General features: G+C 46.9%; 1 protein-coding gene across 3 annotated transcripts in view; it reads left to right on the top strand.

The window, feature by feature from the left end:
* MFSD2A (MFSD2 lysolipid transporter A, lysophospholipid) overlaps positions 1-20,572 on the top strand; it is a 58,468-nt gene that overhangs the window by 18,287 nt on the left and 19,609 nt on the right. For all 3 annotated transcript variants that reach the window (XM_081961950.1, XM_081961951.1, XM_081961952.1), the window contains exons 4-8: positions 7,558-7,681; positions 8,420-8,498; positions 10,901-11,073; positions 14,521-14,611; positions 18,573-18,694. In XM_081961950.1, the coding sequence (XP_081818076.1) occupies positions 7,558-7,681; positions 8,420-8,498; positions 10,901-11,073; positions 14,521-14,611; positions 18,573-18,694 (589 nt within the window). The remainder of the gene's footprint in view (positions 1-7,557; positions 7,682-8,419; positions 8,499-10,900; positions 11,074-14,520; positions 14,612-18,572; positions 18,695-20,572) is intronic.

The raw sequence follows: 20,572 nt of genomic DNA, 5'->3' as shown, positions 1-20,572 counted from the left end.
CTGCCCTAGACTCGAGGCTCCAGTCCAGCCTGCGGTGCTTGCAGGACTTCCAAGCTCGGCACCAGAGAGCCGCCGTGAGAGAGGCCGGCCAGGTTGCCCGGGCGGCGGCAGAGGTTCCCTTTGTTCTTTTGGGTGTGGGAAGTGGGGGGGGGAAGAGGCTTCCTCCGCTCCGTCCGCTCCCCATCTGCGCTGCTCTCGCCCAACAAGCGCGCCCCGGATTCCGCGCAGCTCTGGCAGGCGGTGCCGTGGCTGAATCCCAGGGCGGAGGGCAGCAGGTCGCAACTGAGCATGCCTGACTGTGGAATTCTGGGAGTTGAAGTCCACAAGTCTAAAAAAATTGCTGCCTCACCAGCTGTAAACCTCACCGCACGTCACTGCCACAAGCTAGTCTCTAACAACATTCACTTAACAACCGCACGACTAACCTAACAAATCACTTAACAACTGTGACAAGAAATCCACAACTGTGGATGATAGGGATAACATGCTTTCCCTTCTCCTACCCTGACTAAAGAAAGGCATTATAAATGAGTGCTCTTTACTTATCTTCCCCTTCTTGACATCTCTGTGCTCCCTGCTCAACCCAAATCAGTTTCCCCAATAACTTGCCTGACTGGCAAGGAAACCACAGGAATAACCCATCATCTGGAGGAGGAGAACATATTTCATTTGAATGATAAAAGGTGAGAGCCAGCCTGGCCTGCAGAAGAAGTCATATCCTCTTTAGTCTCCTTTATGAAGAATGGTTTTCATATTGCCAATGGTCACAGTGTTTCCCAACATCTAAATGTCTAATGGGACATGATGGCTCAGTGGCTAAAGATGCTGAGCTTGTCGATCAGAAAGGTCGGCAGTTTGGCGGTTCAAATCCCTAGCGCCCCGTAATGGAGTGAGCTCCCGTTATTTGTCCCAGCTTCTGCCAACCTAGCAATTTGAAAGCATGTAAAAAATGCAAGTAGAAAAATAGGAACCACCTTTGATGGGAAGGTAGCAGCGTTCCGTACACCTTCGGCGTTTAGTCATGCCGGCCACATGACCACGGAGACATCTTTGGACAGCACTGGCTCTTCGGTTTTGAAACGGAGATGAGCACCACCCCCTAGAGTCGGGAATGACTAGCACATATGTGCTTTTATCTTTACCTTTTTAAAATGTCTAATGAGCTAGAAAAAATCTAGGATGACAACAGTCTTTTCAGTTCCCCAAATAAAGCCAGTACACCTACAAATTTCACTTAATTGGTACAGTAATTTTCAGACTTACTAGCCTGCAAGTACCAAACATCTGAAGAAGAGCAAGTGGTCCTCGACTCACGTCCACAGTTCAGCCCAAAATTTCTATTGCTAAACAAGACAATTGAGTGAGTCTTGCCCCATCTTATGACCTTTCTTGCCACAGTTGTTAAGTGAATCACTGCAGTTGTTAAGTTAGTAATATGGTTGTTAAGTAAATCTGGCTTCCCTATTGACTTTGCTTGTCAGAAGGTCGCAAAAGGGGACCCCGGGACAGTGCAACCGTCATAAATACATGCCAGTTTCCAAGTGTTTGGATTTTGATCACATGACTTTTGGGGTGCTGCAGTGGTCGTAAGTGTGAAAAAATGCTCATAGGTCACTTTTTTCAGTGCCATTGTAACTTCAAACAGTCACTAGATGAATGTTGTAAGCCAAGAACTGCCTGTAGTCTTGGATCTACCAAAACGTACAGGGTCATTCATTAATTTGTTATGAAAATGCCCCAAAACTCTTCATCGGTTTTACTGCAGAGTCTTCACGTTCTGGATAACCTTATTTGACTCTCCTACAGGGAAGTGAAGCCAGCTAAACGTGTTCGGTATTTCCATCTCCCTTGAATGGATTCCCTGAGTTCCTCTTTTCCCCGGATCTCGTTTTACATATCAGGCATGCAGACTTGATCTCGCTAACCTTTCTCCCAGTCTAAAGAAGACCATCTTGGCATGTAGCTGTCCCTTGCAAATGTAGTATTTAAATCCCTCTAGTCCTCTTGCTGCTGCTTTTCTGGATGATTCTTCCTTAGTTTTTGCAACAACAAAAAAAACACCCCATTGTTCTGCTTTTGATGCATTATGGACATTTGCTCCACCAACTCCCCTGGGAGGTCCTAGGATGGTGAGGGCGAACCTGTGGCACGTGTGCCACAGGTGTCAGGCAGAGCCATATGTGCCGGCACATGAGCTGTCAGCTCCAGCATGCATGCGCCTGCCAACCAGCTGATTTTCAGGCTTCCGGAGGGCCAGGGGACGCTGCTTTCTCTCTCCCCAGGCTTCAGGAAAGCCTCTGGAGCCTGGGGGTGTGTGAAAAATGGGTCCAATAGGCCAATTGGAAATTTGGAAATGATCCGTTTCCGGCTTCCGGGGGGCCAGGGGAGGCTGTTTTTGCCCTCCCCAGGCTTCAGGAAAGCCTCCGGAGCCTGGGGAGGGCAAAAAACAGGGCCAAGGGTTGTCATGCACACATGCACAGGTGGGTGGGATGCATTGCATTGTGGGTGTGGGCCAGTGGTGGGTTTCAAATTTTTTTAGAACTTCTTCTGTAGGTGTGGCCTGCTTTGTGGGAGTGGCCTGCCGGTCATGTGACTAGGTGGGCGTGGCCAACTTGTAAAATGTGGTGAAACTCATTTAACAATGCTCTTGCTTAGCAACCAAAATGTTGGCTCAGAAACTCTGGCATTTGAAGCACGCAAGTCTTAAAGCTGTCAAGTTACCCTTGCACCCCTAACCCTTTAGAAAAAAAAAACAGGGGTGTTCAAACTTGACAGTTTTAAGACTTGTGGACTTCAACTCCCAGAATTCCTCCTCTCGCTCTTTATCTTGATGATGTGCGGATGGGCGGGGGGAGGAAGCTGGAACCGGTTCTAAACGGCACTGTAGATTTGTGGAACCTCTTCTATAGAAGAGGTTAGAACTGGCAGGAACCCATCCCTGGTGTGGGCACACGCGCACAATTTTGGCCCGCATTTGCAAAAAGATTTGCCATCCCTGTCCTAGGAGATACGAATGTACAGGATCACTTTGAAAACTTAAAACTCTTTGGCCCATTGACTTGACGAAGTGTAGACTCGGGCATTCTGGGAGTTGAAGTCCACACATCTTCAAACTGCCAGGTTTGAGAAACATTGGACTAGAGAGAATCATACTTAACCGAATTCCCCCCGATCTTAGAAATAGAGTTTCAGTTTGAGTTAAAAGATTAGCCTTGCCCGTTTTATTTCATTTGGAAGGCTTCCTAATCATGGCTTCCTAACTATAGTTGGGAGAGATGTAAATTTACGGTTTAAATTAAAAGTAGGCATCCTGACATCCTCCAGGTGTTTGGGTGGATCTCTCTTACAGTCCTTTTCTATAAGTTGGGACCACGAGAAGCTGAAGGCCACAACATCTGCAAAACGACAGATACTGTATGGCTTGGAAAGAAACCTAACTCGGAGGAAACATTGTGTGAGGGTTAGTTGGAGAAGCTACAATGGCTTGGTGGAAGAGTGGCTAAGCTGTCGTTTGTGAGTTAGGACAATGGCTTCAATCCAGCAGAACACCAAGCCAAGAATCCCATGCCACGTTTGATGTCATCCTAGGTCTTGAGAGCCATGTTGAAAGCTGCACTCAAAAGTGGGGGCGGGGGAGGCTTGTCTTGAGTGGACAAGGAGCTTTAAGGAGTACATTAGGTGCTTGAGGCCCTTGGAAATCTCAAGAGATTTATTTTGCAATGAAAAAATAAGAAGGCCTAATGTTCTAAGGGCACGAAAAGGATGTCCATAGACCATCGTGTTGTTTGTTTATTCCTAGGTTAAGCCAGAAAGAGGCAAGCTATTTAATGGTTTAGGGCAGGGGTGTCCAAACTTGGCAACTTTAAGACTTGTGGACTTCAACTCCCAGAATTCCCCAGCCAGCAGAGCTGGCTGGGGAATTCTGGGAGTTGAAGTCCACAAGTCTTAAAGTTGCCAAGTTTGGACAACCCTGGTTTAGGGCCATCGTTGAAGGCTGAATGTGTGCATGAGAGAGAGAGAGAGAGAAGAAAGAGAGAGGCTTGCCTCACATACTTCACAGGATTAAGCCAAGTAGAGTTGGCCACTGTGCGATTCAGCATTTTGTGGGTTCTTAGCTGTTGTTTAGCACGCTGGATCAATTAAGCCATCAGGACAAGCCACCATATGATGTATTTCTTTCGGCTTGGCTCTGGGAAGCCGTTATATTGTGTTAGCCCAGGTTGGACATTGTGAGAAAATTGGCATTGGGTAGAAACCCGGGAGTGGGTGTTGTGTTGGTGGCTTTTCTTAAATCTATTCAAAACATTCTTCAAGATCCATCTCATCCTGGGTCCATCCTCTTTTTTTGAACTATTACCATCTGGCAGACGGTACAGGACAATAAAAACAAGGACAAATAGGCTGAAAAATAGCTTCTGTCCCAGGGCAGTAACTATATTGAATTCTACTGTATAGTGCAATATTAATGCAATTTCAGGGGTTTTCAATTCAATTGTATAGAATATGAAGGATGTGTCTTTGTGTTTTTATTTTTATAGTTACAATGTACACTAAAGATGACATTTAATTTTGTTGTATGAAGTGCAATGACAATAAAGTAAACTAAACTAAACTAAACTAAACTGCCTTTGCACATTCTTTTACCTTTACCTTTTATTTCGATTTTTATACCGCCCCCTCTCCCCAAAGGGACTCGGGGCGGTGTACAGTCAAGTGAAATAGATAAAATAGACTACAAACATGGAAACATAAAAACATAGAAGAGGAGGCAATACAACACTGTACAGGTAAAGCAGATAAAAAACAGTATATAAACAATCCTAAAAAATACCCAATTAAAATTACCCAGTTAAAAATATATCTGCCAAGAGGTATAATGAGGTTATGAATGGTCCAGGCCGGCTAAACGGAACAGGTGAGTCTTCAGTTTTCGTCGAAAGGAGAGAAAGTCGGTGGTGGTTCTGATATCGGGGGGGAGGTCATTCCAGAGGGTTGGGCCCATCACAGAGAAGGCTCTACTCCTAGGTGTCGCCCGTTGGCACTGCCTAGTGGACGGCACCCGGAGGAGCCCCTCTCTGTGAGAGCGAATCGGTCGCAGGGAAGTGTGTGGTAGGATGCGATCCCGCAAGTACCTAGGTCCTGAGCCATGGAGCGCTTTAAAGATGGTGATTAACACCTTGAAATGCACCCGAAAGACCACAGGCAGCCAGTGCAGCTCGCGCAGGAGCGGTGTTACGTGGGAGTACCTAGTACTCCCAAAAATAGCCCGCGCGGCTGCGTTCTGGACTAGCTGCAGTCTTCGAGCGCGTCCCAAGGGAAGCCCCATGTAGAGGGCATTGCAGTAGTCCAGCCGAGACGTCACCAGTGCATGAGTGACCGTGCGTAGGGCATCCCGGTCCAGTAGGGGGCGCAATTGGCGCACCAGGCGAACCTGGTGGAACACCCCCCTTGCCACAGCTGCCACATGGTCGTCCATTGACAGCCGGGCATCTAGGAGGACGCCCAAATTGTGCGCCCGTTCCACAGGGGGCAATTGCTCGCCCCCTATGGTCAGCGATGGAATCAACTGACTGAACCGGGTTGCCGGTAGCCACAGCCACTCAGTCTTGGAGGGGTTGAGCTTGAGTCTGTTGTCCCCCATCCAGACCCCGACGGCTTCCAAACACCGGGTCATCACCTCGACAGCCTCGTTGGGGTGGTCTGGGGTGGAAATGTACAGCTGCGTATCGTCAGCGTACAGATGATACTCCACCCCAAAACCACGGATGATCTCCCCCAGCGGCTTCACATATGCGTTGAACAGAAGGGGCGAGAGGACCGACCCCTGAGGCACCCCACAAGTGAGTGGCCTCGGAGTCAACCTCTGCCCCCCTGCCAACACACATTGCGTCCGGTCGGAGAGGTAGGAGCCGAACCACCGCAAAACGGTGCCTCCAACTCCCATCCCCCCCAGCCGGCGCAATAGGATACCATGGTCGATGGTATCAAAAGCCGCCGAGAGATCTAATAGGACCAGGATAGAGGAACAACCCCTATCTCTGGCCCTCCAGAGATCATCGACCAACGCGACCAAGGCCGTCTCCGTGCTGTGTCCGGGCCGGAAGCCGGACTGGCGTGGGTCTAGATATTCGGATTCCTCAAGGTGTCGTGGAAACTGCCGTGCCACCACATTCTCTACAACCTTCGCTAAAAAGGGAAGGTTGGAGACTGGATGATAATTAGCTAGCTCCATCGGGTCAAGGGAAGGCCTCTTGAGTAAGGGCCTCACCACCGCCTCTTTCAAGGCGGCAGGAAAGGACCCCTCGCTCAAAGAGGCGTTCACCAGGCCCAGTAGCCAGCCTTGTGTCACTTCCCAGGAAGCCAGTACCAACCAGGAGGGACACGGGTCCATTAAACATGTGGTCGGTCGCAGCCGTCCACGCAACCTATCCAAATCCTCGGGGGCAACAGACGCAAACTCCTCCCAGAGTGGTCTCACAAGACTCACTGTTGGCGGCTCTTCTGGTCCACTCCGCTCCGGATCTGAGCGATTTTGTCCTGCAGATATTCCCCAAACTCCTCTGCTCTGCCCTGTAGAGGGGCTTCCCGCGTCCTCTGTGATAAGAGAGAGCGGGTCACCCAATACAGGGCGGCAGGGCGGTTATCAGCGGACGCAATAAGAGTGGCACAATGTCTGCGTTTGGCCACTCTTAATGCCACAAGGTAAGTCCGTAAATAGGCTCTTATTATTAAAACGTTCCATAACTACAATATTGTTAAGTTTGGTTGTTCAGCTGGGATTAACTTGTTCAGGAGGAAGCCAATGGGATCCAAACAGTGAGGCCTCTTCCCCAAATTGGTTGGGATTTTGCAGAGATCCCACTGATCAGCCTGCTTTAAACCAACTTAACACGTGTCAGAATGGTGTGACATATGAAGAACGGTTGCAGGAACTGGGCATGGCTAGTCTAGTGAAGAGAACGACTATGGGAGACAGGATAGCAGTCTTCCAATATTTGAGGGGCTACCACAGAGAGGAGGGGGGGTCAAGCTATTTTCCAAAAAACACCTGAAGGCCAGACAAGGAATAATGGATGGAAACTGAACAAGGAGAGATTCAACCTAGAAAGAAGGAGGAACTTTCTGACAGTGAGAACAATCGACCAATGGAACAGAAATTGCCTTCGGAGGTTGTGGGGGCTTCATCACTTGAGACTTTCAAGAAGAGATTGGACTGCCATTTGTCAGAAATGGTGTAGGGTCTCCTGCTTGAGCGGGGGTGTTGGACTAGATGACCTCCAAGGTCCCTTCCAACTCTGTTAATCTATATTCAATGGAACAGAAATTGCCTTCGGAAGTTGTGGGAGCTTCATCACTGGAGACTTTCAAGAAGAGATTGGACTGCCATTTGTCAGAAATGGCGTAGGATCTCCTACTTGGGTTGGGGGGGGGTTGGACTAGATGACCTATAAGGTCCCTTCCAACTCTGTTATCTGTTAGCTCAACCCTGCCTTTCTTTGTCTTTTCTCCAAGCACCTCAGTATATTAACTCTTTCATTTAACTTGATCCCCCAACAGGATTGTCTTTTCCACTCCCTTTGGTGTGATCTCCTACTTCATGATATGGTTGGTGCCCGACATCTCTCAAGGGCAAGTGCTGTGGTACCTTTTCTTCTACTGCATTTTTCAGACCCTCGTGACGGTGAGTCTGTCCTTTCACGATCCAGGTTTTTGTGCTTTCCTCTTCCCTGTGTTCCCTTCCCTTGGCCAGCCCTGCTTGCTTTGATCTTCTGCTCCATACAGCGCCTTCGTTGGCTATCATAAAACCAGAATATAGGTCAAATGCTGGATTTTAGATTGTCAAGATGGGAAGGGAGCTCAAATAAGCAAGAAAGGAACATTTTAACAAGGAGAAGCAGGCTTGAATTGACTCTGCTGTGTGCATATTGCTGTAGAATGTATATCTCTGATAACCTGTTTCTAAGATTCTAGTCCTCCTTGTTCTATTGCAGATACATACACTCTTAGCCCACTGCTTGGAATCTCTTGGCTTAATTTTTCCAATTGTAGGAATATTTTCCAGTCCTTGTAATTGTGGGGGGGGGGCAGCATTTTTGCCATTGAGGGATCCCAAGCAATTGATCAACAGCCCAATAAAATCTGAATCAGGTTGTATGTGCTGAATATGCTCTGAAGTCTTCCAACGTATTTTTTTAGAATTAAATTCAGCCTGTTGGTCTCTGTCCTCATAAGGTCCCAAAGCTGGTTTCTCACCTGCCCATCCCCAATTATTCCTTCCGAAGATATTATGTCTTCGCGTGTGTTGCGTCAAATCAAATCTTGATTGCGGCCGTACCCCAGCATATTATTATATTTTGCATTTTTCAAGCGGATTTTTTCTGTGCAAGCTCAGCATCTTTCCTTCTTTTCTCCTTGGCAGTGCTTCCATGTTCCTTATTCGGCCCTCACCATGTTCATCAGCAGAGAGCAGAGCGAAAGGGATTCTGCCACAGCCTACCGTAAGAGACACCTCCCCATCTCCGTTTATGCAAAACTAATATCAGAAGGCTTCCACCCTGCTAACTATGGAAGCTGATCCTTCCCCTTCTGATACACTGAATTGCAAAGCACCCCAACATGTGTGTGTGTGTGTGTATCTAAATCTCTATCCATCCATCCATGTCTGTCTGTCTATGTCCGTCCGTCCGTCTATCCACCCACCTATCTATCTATATCTATCATCTCTCTCTCCTTCTCTCCCTCCCCCTCCCCTCCCTCTCTCCCATTCTCAATCGATATGTAAGCTTGCATGTTTGCACCAGTAGTGGGTTCTGGATTCTGTTCCAACCGGTAGGGTTGGAACAGCCCCGGCATCACCCACCATGACCTGCAGGCGTCGTATTTGCCTGTGATGCTTCCGCAAGCCTCTGCGACGCTCCAGCTACTCGGCGGAGCATTGCGTAGGCGCCGTACGCACCGTGCGCAGAAGTGCCAAAAGCTTAAAGCAGTGGTAAGGAGCTCGGGCAGACAGGTGGGCCCTCCGGAGCACCGTACTGGAATGGTACCCGGTGCTCCGGGCAGGATCCGGTACGCCCGTACCAGGGCGTACCGCCTGCAACCCACCACTGGTTTGCACTCTAGGTGACTTTATGGGAGATCTATTAGCTCACTGATGATTGTCTGTCTGTGGTTGCAGAAACATGCAGAAAATTGCATGGTTGAACCCAAGGAAGATGCTAGGAAATGACCAGATTTTCCAGTCTATCCTTTCTTTGTTTTCCAGTGGCTGTTTTTAATTTTTGTCCCAGTGTTTAGCTTTCCTATGTACCAAGTTTATATTAAATGGAAGCAATAGGAAGAAGTCTGGTTGTAGAGTTCTCCAATACTTCCAGTTTCCAATGTGGTGGCTTTTGCTTCCTTGGCTGTAATATTACAGGCTGCAATACATTAGCGCATTTAAAGTAGCACTTATGTGCTCTCTTGAATCCTTCCTCCTGGTAATCCATTCCACTTATCTAACGTGTAAAGAGCAGCTCATTGTAGTCATAGGAACTTTATGACCAGATGCCAAAACAGGATCTCCGTCAATAGTGACATAACCAGAAGTAAAGACTTTGAGGTTTACTAGGAGTCCTACCTCTTTCCCTCTTTTGTAATTCATAGCTCGGATCTCATTTTCTCCCTATTTGGGGAAAGAATTTTCTTTGATGTTTGAGAAATCCATCATTAAGAGGTGTTTACTTACATGGCTATCAAGATGCTTTCACATGAATGCACACCTTGCCTACGTTCACCTATCATGCTAAGCCACAAACCCTGGTTAGCAAAATGTAGGGTCTGCCTTCACACAGGGCCATCTTAACAGCCTCATGGGCCCCAGGCAAAGCAGTGTATTGGGACCCCTATGTCAACTACTCACAGGAATGGAAATGTAAATGGTCGATAAAATTAAACCTATATTTATTTTATTGGCATGTCCAACAAAATTGGCGTTGAAACGTTAAAAACATGCTGTGCAGCAACAACTAATCAACATGATAAATACTTGAGCGATACATGAGGTTTGAAAAACACAATAAGATTCAGTAAGCCATACAGTTGCTGCATTTATATGATGGAAGGGTTAACCTACGCAGCTTAGTATGGAGCCCCTATGCTCGTGGGGCCCAAAATACAAGGGCCCATCAGGCCCATGCATTAAGACAGCCCTGCCTTCACATAATATTCTAGCCCCCCACCCCAATGAAGCATATTGTAGCTTAGCAGGATGGCTTGGTTGAAGTTAATGTTCGCTACTTGATAAAACAAAAACTTCATTGTGGTTCAGTTGAGCATGTTGGCCAACCATTGAGTGTTTATGAACCTAGCTTTGACATGTGTAAATTATGCTTCATGAGACCAGTGGTGGGTTTCAAAAATTTTTAGAACCTCTTCTGTAGGTGTGGCCTGCTTTGTGGGAGTGGCTTGCTGGCCATGTGACCAGGTGGGAGTGGCTTGCCGGCCATGTGACTGGATGGGAGTGGCCAACTTATAAAATGTGGTGAAACTCATTTAACAAGCTCTTGCTTAGCAACCAAAATGTTGGCTCAGAAACTCTGGCATTGAAGTGTGCAAGTCTTAAAGCTGTCAGGTTACAAGACCCTTGCACCCCTAACCCTTTAGAAAAAAAAAACCAGGGTGTTCGAACTTGACAGCTTTAAGACTTGTGGACTTCAACTCCCAGAATTCCTCCTCGATGAGATGGTGTTATAACTCAACTGGATTGGATGAACCCACAGCTAACTTAAAGCATGGTTTAGTTTAAGGTTTGAACGCTGGTATTCAGGTGCTCAATGATTTACAAACCAGCATCTACCACTACTTTTGAAAGGGGACCCAACTTATGTTTTATTTGTTCTAATCGCTCCCTTGTTTTCTACAGGCATGACAGTAGAAGTGCTTGGCACTGTCCTAGGGACAGCCATCCAAGGACAGATTGTGGGGAAAGTAAATACGCCTTGTATTCCCGACCCACCTTTCTTGAACACTAACAATTCTTCGGTGGTCTTAGAAGAAGTCAACATCACCCGGGACACTGGTTCGCTTTCTGATACGGTATGGACCCTTATGGAGAATGCCCAGTGGTGAAATTCAAATTTTTTTTACTACTGGTTCTGTGGGCGTGGCTTGTTGGGCGTGGCAGGGGAAGGATACTGCAAAATCTCCATTCCCACCCCACACTGGGGCCAGCCGGTTTGCCGGTTCTCGAACTACTCAAAATTTCCGCTACCGGTTCTCTAGAACCTGCTGGAGTTCATCCCTGAGAATGCCGTGTTCTCACTACAATGCAGTAAAGCAACGATTCTCAACCTTGGCAAGTTTAAGAGGAGTGGACTTCAACTCCCAGAATTCCCCAGCCAGCCTTGCTAGAAACTCTAGAGCCTTGTTCCCCAACCCCCGGGCCGCGGACCGGTGCCGGTCCGTGGATCAATCAGCACCGGGCCGCCCGAGGAACTTCAAATCATTTCACTGTGGCGGGCGGCCGAGGCGCAGAGCATTGCACCCTCCCAAGCCCGCCCATTGTGTGACAATAGCGAATGAAAATTCGCTATTGTTACACTGATGCTTCTCCTGGCCAATCAGGGAGCAGGTCCTCCCGCTTCCTGATTGGCCGAAAGGCAAACCTCACGCCATTGGCCGAAAGGCAAACCTCACGCCATTGGCCGAGGAGGCGCCACGGGAGGACTGAGGACTCGAGGTCGGAGACGCAAGGACTGAAGAGAAGCTGCCGTAAGATAAGTGCATGGAGGGGGGGGGGACTCAGCACTATCAAACGGAAAGAGGAGCAGCAGTGGTTTTATTAGAATGCCCTCTCATTCACCCAGGCCTATTGCACTTATTTAGGTCAACAACTCCTGGGTCGAATGTGTTTGTGCGGGTTCAGGCATAAGTGCACGGAGGAGGGGGCGGGGGTTCTCTGCTATTGAGGAGACTCAGCACTATGGTGCGATGATCTCTGTATTGAAAGGGGGAATGCTGGGGCATCTCTGTATTGAAAGGGGCATGCTGCCATCTCTGTGTTGAAAGGGGCACGCTGGCATCTCTGTATTAAAAGGGGCACGCTGGCATCTCTGTATTGAAAGGGGCACGCTGGCAACTACGTTCGAGACAACAACTCTGCCGGTGTTCTGGAATTAAAGTCATGGCGGAATACCCTGAGATTGCCACCACAGCACTTAAATCCCTATTGCCATTTCCGACAACCTATCTGTGTGAAGCGGGGTTTTCTGCAGTGACAGCAACCAAAACAAAACAACGGAATAAGCTAGACATAAGCAACACACTTCGGGTGTCATTGTCTCCTATTACCCCCAGATGGAACCATCTCGTTGCAAAGAAACAAGCTCAGGGTTCTCATTGATTTGGCATTCTAGTGAGTTAAATAAAATAAATCACTTTATATTCATTTTTTGGTGTAGCTGTATTTTTTTTTGAAGGCATGTTTAAATACAATTAAATTAAAATTATTAAATCAAAACAAGCGGGCCACGGAAAAATTATCAAACATTTACCGGTCCGCGGCGATAAAAAGGTTGGGGAGCACTGCTCTAGAGAACCAATTCCTTTGCTGGCTGGGGAATTCTGGGAGTTGAAGTCCACTCCTCTTAAACTTGCTGAGGTTGAGAAACACGGCTTGAGAGGTGGAATGTCATAGAGCAGGGGTGTCAAACTCGATTTCATTGAGGGCCGCATCAGGGTTGTGTTTGTCCTCAGGGGACTGGGGTGGGCATGGCCAGCTCGACGTCACTCCTCTTGGGGGCGCCTGTAGTGGCTTGAGCACTCTGCCAGCAAAAACAGGCTCCCGAGATCCGTATTCAGCTTCCACGGCCTCCTGCAACCCTCTGCCAGTGAAATGAGCTCCATTTCACTGGCAGAGGGTTGCAGGAGGTTGTGGAAGGCAAAAATGGACCTCAGGAGTCTGTTTTCGCTGGCAGAAGCACCACAGGCTGGTTCTTCGCTGTTTCCAGGGTGGCTTCGCAGGCCAGATCTAAGTACTGTGAGGGCCAGCTCCAGCTCCCAGGCCTTGAGTTTGACACCCCGCCTAAGGAACAAAATTGGGATAGAGCTGTGGTCCGACTTCTTGTTCATTCGAAGAGGTATTTGGGAACAGATCAAACCAAGAGAGAAGATCAAATCTCCTTTGTGTCTCGGTTGCCAGAGCTGCATCCCATAAGATACTTCAGCTGGTTATTAAGTGAGCCTCTTATTTTGGGTTTCCACATACGCTGAACCCAGAGCTAATTAAATGGGCTAGAGGTGCACAACATGCTAAGCCTTCAACAAGATAATCCACGTTAAAATGGATCCTACTTAAAGGCTTAGGCCGTCACCGGGTGTGTCGCTGACCTGATTAAAAGTTGTTGTGGTCAGTTTAGAAGTGTTGGTCAATCTTGCATGTCTGAAACAAATAGAATTTCTACCAAAAGGAAAAGAAAGCATCTGAATTTACTCCGGTATATTAAAATATACATTTGTAAGGTGTAAATCTGGTTGACAATAGAGAAACAACATAGATAGTCCTCGACCTACGAGCACAATTGTGCCCAGAATTTATGTTGCTAAGTGAGAAACATGTTAAATGGGTTTTGCTCCATTTTATGACTTTTCTTGCCACGTTTGTTCAGTGAATCATCACAGCTGTTAAATCAGTAACACGGTTGTTAAGTGAATCTGGCTTTCTGATTGACTTTGCTTGTCGGAAGGTCGCAAAAAGGAATCACATTTTCCCAGGACTCTGGAACTGTCATAGATATGAACCATTTGTCAAGCAATCCAATGTAAATCACATGACCCTGGGGATGCTGCAATGGTCATAAGTGTGAAAAATGGTCATAAGTCACTTTTTTCAGTGCCGTTGTACGAAATGAATTGTTGTAAGTCGAGGACTAGCTGTATGATAGACACATATGGTAGTTCAGCTATGTATCTAGTTTAGTTACTAGTCTGCAGATCTTGTAACATCAATACCCGATGTCTCTTCTAATCAGTTTGATTTTTTTTCTGGAAGAATTGTGGGGATACTGGGATTATGGATACCGATCAATAGTTTTAATTCGTAAAACACTATTTACAAGATGAAAAAAATCACCTCTTAATTCATTTCCTAATCTAATAGTCATGGGACGCGCTTTCAAAAAACGACTTATGACCCGTGCTCGAAGCTATGACCATTACACCACCTGATGTGGTGTGTCACATGATTGCAATTTGGGAATACTTGGCAACTGACTCGCCTTTACAACAGTTGCAGCATCTAATCAAAGAATCTGTTGACTTCTAACAAGCTGGGAAGCCAGAATTCACTTAACAACCACCATAAAAACGATCATAAAATTGGCCTAAGCGTCTCTTAATGATCAAAATTCCAGTCCCCGATGGAGTTGTAAGTTGAGGAATACTTCTAAGCATCAAATGATGCTTTCCTACATCATATCCTGCTTGAAGTATTGATCTCATTTGACATGTTCCCATTTTTTCACCCTTCTTTCTATCCTTTTACAGAGAAATGCCTATATGATTGCAGCCGGGGTCATTGGTGGGATTTACATTCTTTGTGCTACCATTCTGTCTCTAGGCGTGCGGGAAAGGCAAGGTAAGCCAAGTGAATCAATTCACATCATGCAATATTATGATTATGTATTCTCAACCATGGCAACTTCTGTGTGCGTAGACTTCAATTCCCTAATAGCAGGCGCAAATAACTAGATGCATTCATTGAGTCCAAAGCATAGAAGAGTTTGGCATTGCTGTTGCTGCTTATACACAAGAATCTAGTCAACAATTGGTCAAAACTAAATTGGCATTCGATAAGGGACAATGGAATTCAAGGGTGGGGGCTGGACGGGGATCTTTTGTGTCAATGCAAGGACTTCAAACTTATGACACATTTAACCCCACCTCCTATTTCAGCCTGTTCTTCTCCTACACCAAAATTCCTCAGTTGGCATTGTCCTGGCTTAGAATTCTGGAAGTAGAGTAAAAATTCATACAAATTGCCATGATTGGGATAAACTGGCTTAGATACCTCTCTCTAGAGGGCAGAAATCTTGAAAATGACTCAGCCCAGTTTTGTTGAGTCACTGAGGTCAAACGGATGTGAATCCATAATTTGAGCTGAGGTGGCGCAGTGGTTAGAGTGCAGTACTGCAGGCTACTTCAGCTGACTGCTAGCTGCAGTTTGGCTGTTCAACTCTCACCAGGCTCGAGGTTGACTCAGCCTTCCAACCTTCCGAGGTGGGTAAAATGAGGAGCCAGATTGTTTAGGGGCAAAAAGGTTGACTCTGTAAACCGCTTAGAGAGGGCTGTAAAAAGCACTATGAAGTGGTATGTAAGTGTTATTGCTATTTGAATTGAATCATCTGCTAAAATAATACATTGCATCAGTGAGGGATGTTGTGGTATGCATGGACACCTCTGTAGAAGCCTACAAAACCCTGACCCTCTGACTTTAGCATTTTGTTAAATATGCTTTTACTTTAAAAGAATGAACTTTCAGAAATGTTCTCTGGCTCCCAAAATGCACCCTGGGGACATCCTTCTAATTAAGGATGGGTTTTTTTTTCTTTTACTGAATACTAGAGTATTCAGTATTACTGCTCCAGAGATGAGTTCCTGCCAGTTTGGACTGGTTCAGCCAAATAGGTAGTAACTCGGCCGGACATGTAACCATACTGGTTCTATCCTGGGCGCCGCCATCTTTATTTTCTGTTCTGCACATGCGCAGAACAATCTTCATTGAAAAAATTTAATCCCCCCCCCCTTTTTAATCGTGTGCATATGCACAGACCTTTTTAAGTGCAAATGCGCATGCGCACAGAGCAAAGTTTTTCGGGCACTGAACTGGTAGTAATGCCAGCAGGAACCCACCCCTGCACTACTCCTACTAATTACCATATTTTTCGGAGTATAAGATGCACCTTTTTCCCTCAAAAGAGAGGATGAAAATTTGGGTGCATCTTATACATTGAATACAGCATTTTTTTGCCCCTGAAACTCCACCCCCTTCACCAAAATGGCCATGCATAGCCTTTAGGAGGCTTTCAGAGTACTCCTGGGGGCTGGGGAGAGCAGAAATGAGCAAAAAAATGGGCCTTTTTTGCTCTATTTTGCCCCCTGGCCCCCAGGAGTACTCTATAAGCCTCCTAAAGATTATGCATGCAATTTTTTTGCTCATTTTTTGGGGGGGGCACCCCCCCAGGAGTACTGTGCAAGCCCCATAAAGGCTATTCATGCCTTTTTGGGGGGGGGAATGGGCCTGTTTTTGGGAGGTTTGTAGAGTGCAAAAACATTTTTTTTAAATTTGCCTCTTCAAAGCCTTGGTGCATCTTATACTCCAAAAAATATGTCAAGAGGGACAAACTGATTGTAACTTTCTCTCCAGCGGCCACTCCTGCTTCATGCCTGAGGGAGGAAATGAGTGTCTTGTGCAAGAGTTGGGGATTGCATAAAGCTGCCATGCCTGGCCTCAGCTTCTCTCTCATGAGGCAACCCCACATTCTGGTTCTAACCAGCCTCCGGGAAGCAGACGTTGGCTCCCTCCCTGGACGTGTTCTCTGCTTCGTCGTCTGGGGGACATGACATCCTCTTCAACCTTCTGAAGGAAAGCACCTTCTGAAGCCCACTGTGGCATGGAGGCCTTGTCTGGAGGATGCTTATCAAAAGAGCCACTCCTCTTGAGCAAATAGTACCCGATGCCTCGCCCTTATTCACACACTCCACGTCTGAGAAATCCTCCTGAGTGTTCCTTCAAGGGAAGAGCCTTATCACCTCATGCACAATAGTAAGATTAGCCAAAAAAGGAAGTTTGATGGGCAAACTTCCAACAATAGGGCTGATAGGATGAAGTCACCAGAGGATAGGGCTGGATCAGTAGCTAAAGATAGCACACATTTAATTCCACTGTAGGTCATTCTCCACTCACAATCATTTGTTTAGCAACTGTTTGACGTTACGACAACACTGAGAAAAGCCATTTACAGTCAGGCATTGCATTTATAAGGGGTTTGGTCATGGTCATGTGATCAAAATGGATGCGCTTGGCAACCGACATGCAATTACAAAGGTTGCAGGGCCCTGGGATCGCACAATCACCATGTGCGACCTTCCAACAAGGAAGTCAATGGTGGGGAAACTGGATTTGCTTAACAAGCATGGCAAAAAAAGGGGGGTAATAAAATTGGGCGTGATTCATGTAACAACCACACTGGGAAATGCTGATTCCCATTGGGGTCGTAAGTCGAGGGCTGTCTGTTTCTAAGAGTCTATAGAGGTTATCAATCATCTTGGTCAGGGGTGTCAAACTCAATTTCATTGAGGGCCGCATCAGCATTGTGTTTGCCCTTGGGGGGCCTGGGTAAACGTAGCCAACTCATGACTTGCATCCAGGGCGCCTGTTGTGGTCCTGAGCTCCATTTTCGGCTGTGACGGCCTCCTGCAACCCTCTGCCAGTGAAAACTGAGCTTGGGAGTGCTGCTGTGGTGCCCTCATGAGCTCAATTTTTGGCTGTAATGGCCTCCTGCAACCCTCTCCCAGCAAAAACAGAGCTCCATTTTCACTGGTAGGGCACCACAGGCCAGTCCTTCACTGTTTCCAGAGCAGCTCCCTAGGGCCGGATCTGGGCCTTGAGTTTGACACCCCTGATCTAGGTCCTGTTTGTCCCGAAGGTGGTTGTCCAAAAGACAACTGGACTTTCTTGCTTTTTTTCCTTGAAAACGTTTCACTCCTCATCCAAGAAGTGAACTAAAGAATGGACAGAAGAAGAAGGTTCTTGGATGAGAAGCAGAGGTGGTATGCAGCGAGTTTTGAGAACCAGTAGCGGAAATTTAGAGAGTGGGGAAGGACTGGGGATTTTGTAGTATCCTACCCCTACCATGCCCACAGAGCCACACCCACAGAATATTTTCAAAGAGAAAAAAACCCCAAGGAAATTTAGTTGCCTTATGGAAAAGCGCTTTTGAGGCTACCTGTATCCACTTCTCCCCAAACCTTTTTGCATTGATTTGTCAGCTTGGTACTGCCTTTTGCACCAATAAAAAGGTTGGAAAGCACCCTACATCCCGCCTCCCCACCACCCACCCCCGCAGTAGAGAACGGGATGGGCTGAAGAAAATGCACACTGAACGAATGCCGTGAAGGGAAAACCCTTGACCAGCCCTGTTGCCTAAGGGGTGTTTGCATCATACTTCAGTTTAAGTTTCTGATTAGGGAAAAGAGCGAAAGTTTTTACGTTTCACTCTAGACTTATGAAAAGATGACTCTCCCACGAAACTGCTGATTTGAGCTCTTTCCTACAACGGAAGAAGGGCTCACTCAAGGCAGTTGTCCTTTTAAACATTCTTGGACATCTTCCTCCTCTTCATCTTCCTTCTCCTTTTCCTCTTCCTCATCCTCTGGCTGTCAAAATTAGGATGAATTATGCAAACAAGAACGATTATGGAATTACATATGAAAAATAACAAATGGTGTGTTCTAGAAATATGGTAGCAAAACACCCATGATCCAGAATATCCGTGGAAGAGAAGAGAGTCACCCGCTCTTTGTGCTTTGCTCCACAGAGTCTTCTGAACTTCAATTGGCTGAGCCGGTTTCCTTCTTCCAGGGTTTGAAGCTGGTTATGAAACATGGACCCTACATCAAGCTGATTGCCGCTTTCCTGTTCACCTCCCTCGCTTTCATGGTGAGAGAACTTTTCAGTCTTTCCCATCACAACATCTAGACTTCATCACATTTCCAACCATGATTTTTTTAAAAACCAGAGCAAAAAGTCTACTCATTCTTTGAACTTGCCTGGAATACATTTTCAAGAGCAGGGGTCTCCAACCTTGGTCGCTTTAAGACTTGTGGACTTCAACTCCCAGAGTTCCTCAGCCAGCTTGCTGAGGAACTCTGGGAGTTGGAGTCCACAAGTCTTAAAGCGGCCAAGGTTGGAGACCCCTGGTTTAAGGCACCAGCTGCAAAGCAGGAGACCATGAATTCTCATTCAGTTTTAGCCATGAAAGCCAGCTGGCTGAGGAACTCCGGGAGTTGGAGTCCTTTTTAATATTTCCTAGGATATGTCAACCTTCTAGGAGAGGGTTGGGTGCTAACTTCCTACAACACAAAACAAGCCTCTAAATTACAAAAACGCTGTAGAACAAATTGTATGAAAACCCACATGCTCATCCAAGCAGCTGGGTCCACTCCCCAGAATCACTTGTGCTTGGTGGTTCTGCTTCCCCATTAAAACCATCTTTCCAATCAGCCTCCGTGTTTCCAGTGTCTTTCTCCCCGCTTGGAACTGAACTCAGGGGGATGTTTCCTCCATCCATAGCATTGTAAGAAGTTAGCACCCACCCTTCTCCTAGAAAAATGAAACTTCCTGGGAAATATTAAAAGTGAGCAAGGTTGGAGACCCCTGCTCTAGAGTACACGTAGTCCTTGACTTACAACCATTCGTTTAGTTTAACGTTACAGCAACGCTGAAAAAAAAGGGACTTACAATTGGTCCTGATACTTACAAGGGTTGTAGCATCCTTACAGCCATGTGATCAGAATTCAGGCACTTGGTAACCAGCATGTATCGACAAGGTTTGCAGTGTCCCGGGGTCAAGAGATCACCATGTGTGACCTTCCCATCTGGCGCTTCTGACAAAGCCAATGGAGGAAGCTGCTTCGCTTAACAACTGCATGATTCGCTTAAATAGCAAAAAGGGTAATAAAAGTGGGCATGACTCACTTGCCTTGTTTAGCAACGGAAATCATTGTCCCATTTGGGGTTTTAAGTCTAGGACTACGGTACCTACATCTTGAGTACTTCCTAAATAGATCCCAGATCGTTCTTCTCAGTGTTTAACCTAGGAAATGTCTAAGCCTGTGATGGTGAACCTATGGCAGGCATGCCATAGGTGGCACGTAGAGCTGTCTCTGTAGGCACGCGAGCCATCGCCCCAGCTTAGCTCCACCGCGCAAGCGCATGTGCTTCCCGTCGGCCAGTTGGTTTACGGGGCTTTGCCATGCATGCATAGAGGACAGGGTGCATGCAAGGGGGTGCGGCACGGTCCCCCCACAGCCCATTTTTGTTCCTAGGAGGCTACTTGGAGGCCTAGTAGACTCAAAATGGGGCACAAGGGAGTCGCACGTGCCTGACGGGGGGTCGTGGGTTGCATGGGGGTGTCATGGAGAGGCTGTCGGTCATGGGGGATTGTGCACATATTGCATACACACGCTTTCAGCACGCGACAACAAAAAGATTAGCCCTTGCTGGTCTAAGCTCTTGTTGATAAGCCTGTTTTGATTGTCTAGACACAGTTGAAGGACCCTCCATGTTCTTGAATCTGTATGCTCCCTAAGGATGCCCACGGCCTCAACGTACATTGGAGAATGTACCGCCCAACTATCAGGAGTAATGCTGAGGTCACTGCTCAGCTGAATCCTCCTGCGCTGTTGTTTGCTTCCAATTCAATAATGGACAATGAATTCCAGTTCCCACCCTTCAGCCCTCCGGGAATGTATTGAGTATTTGTTCCTCTACCTTTCTCCTTCTCCGTGGCAATTCTCCAGTAGCCTTCTCTTCTCT

This window comes from Natrix helvetica (assembly GCF_964273705.1).
Source record: "Natrix helvetica genome assembly, chromosome: 9".
Lineage (NCBI taxonomy): Eukaryota > Metazoa > Chordata > Lepidosauria > Squamata > Natricidae > Natrix > Natrix helvetica.
Note: the sequence above shows the minus strand (reverse complement) of the source record. Positions and strands in the feature narration are given on the sequence as shown.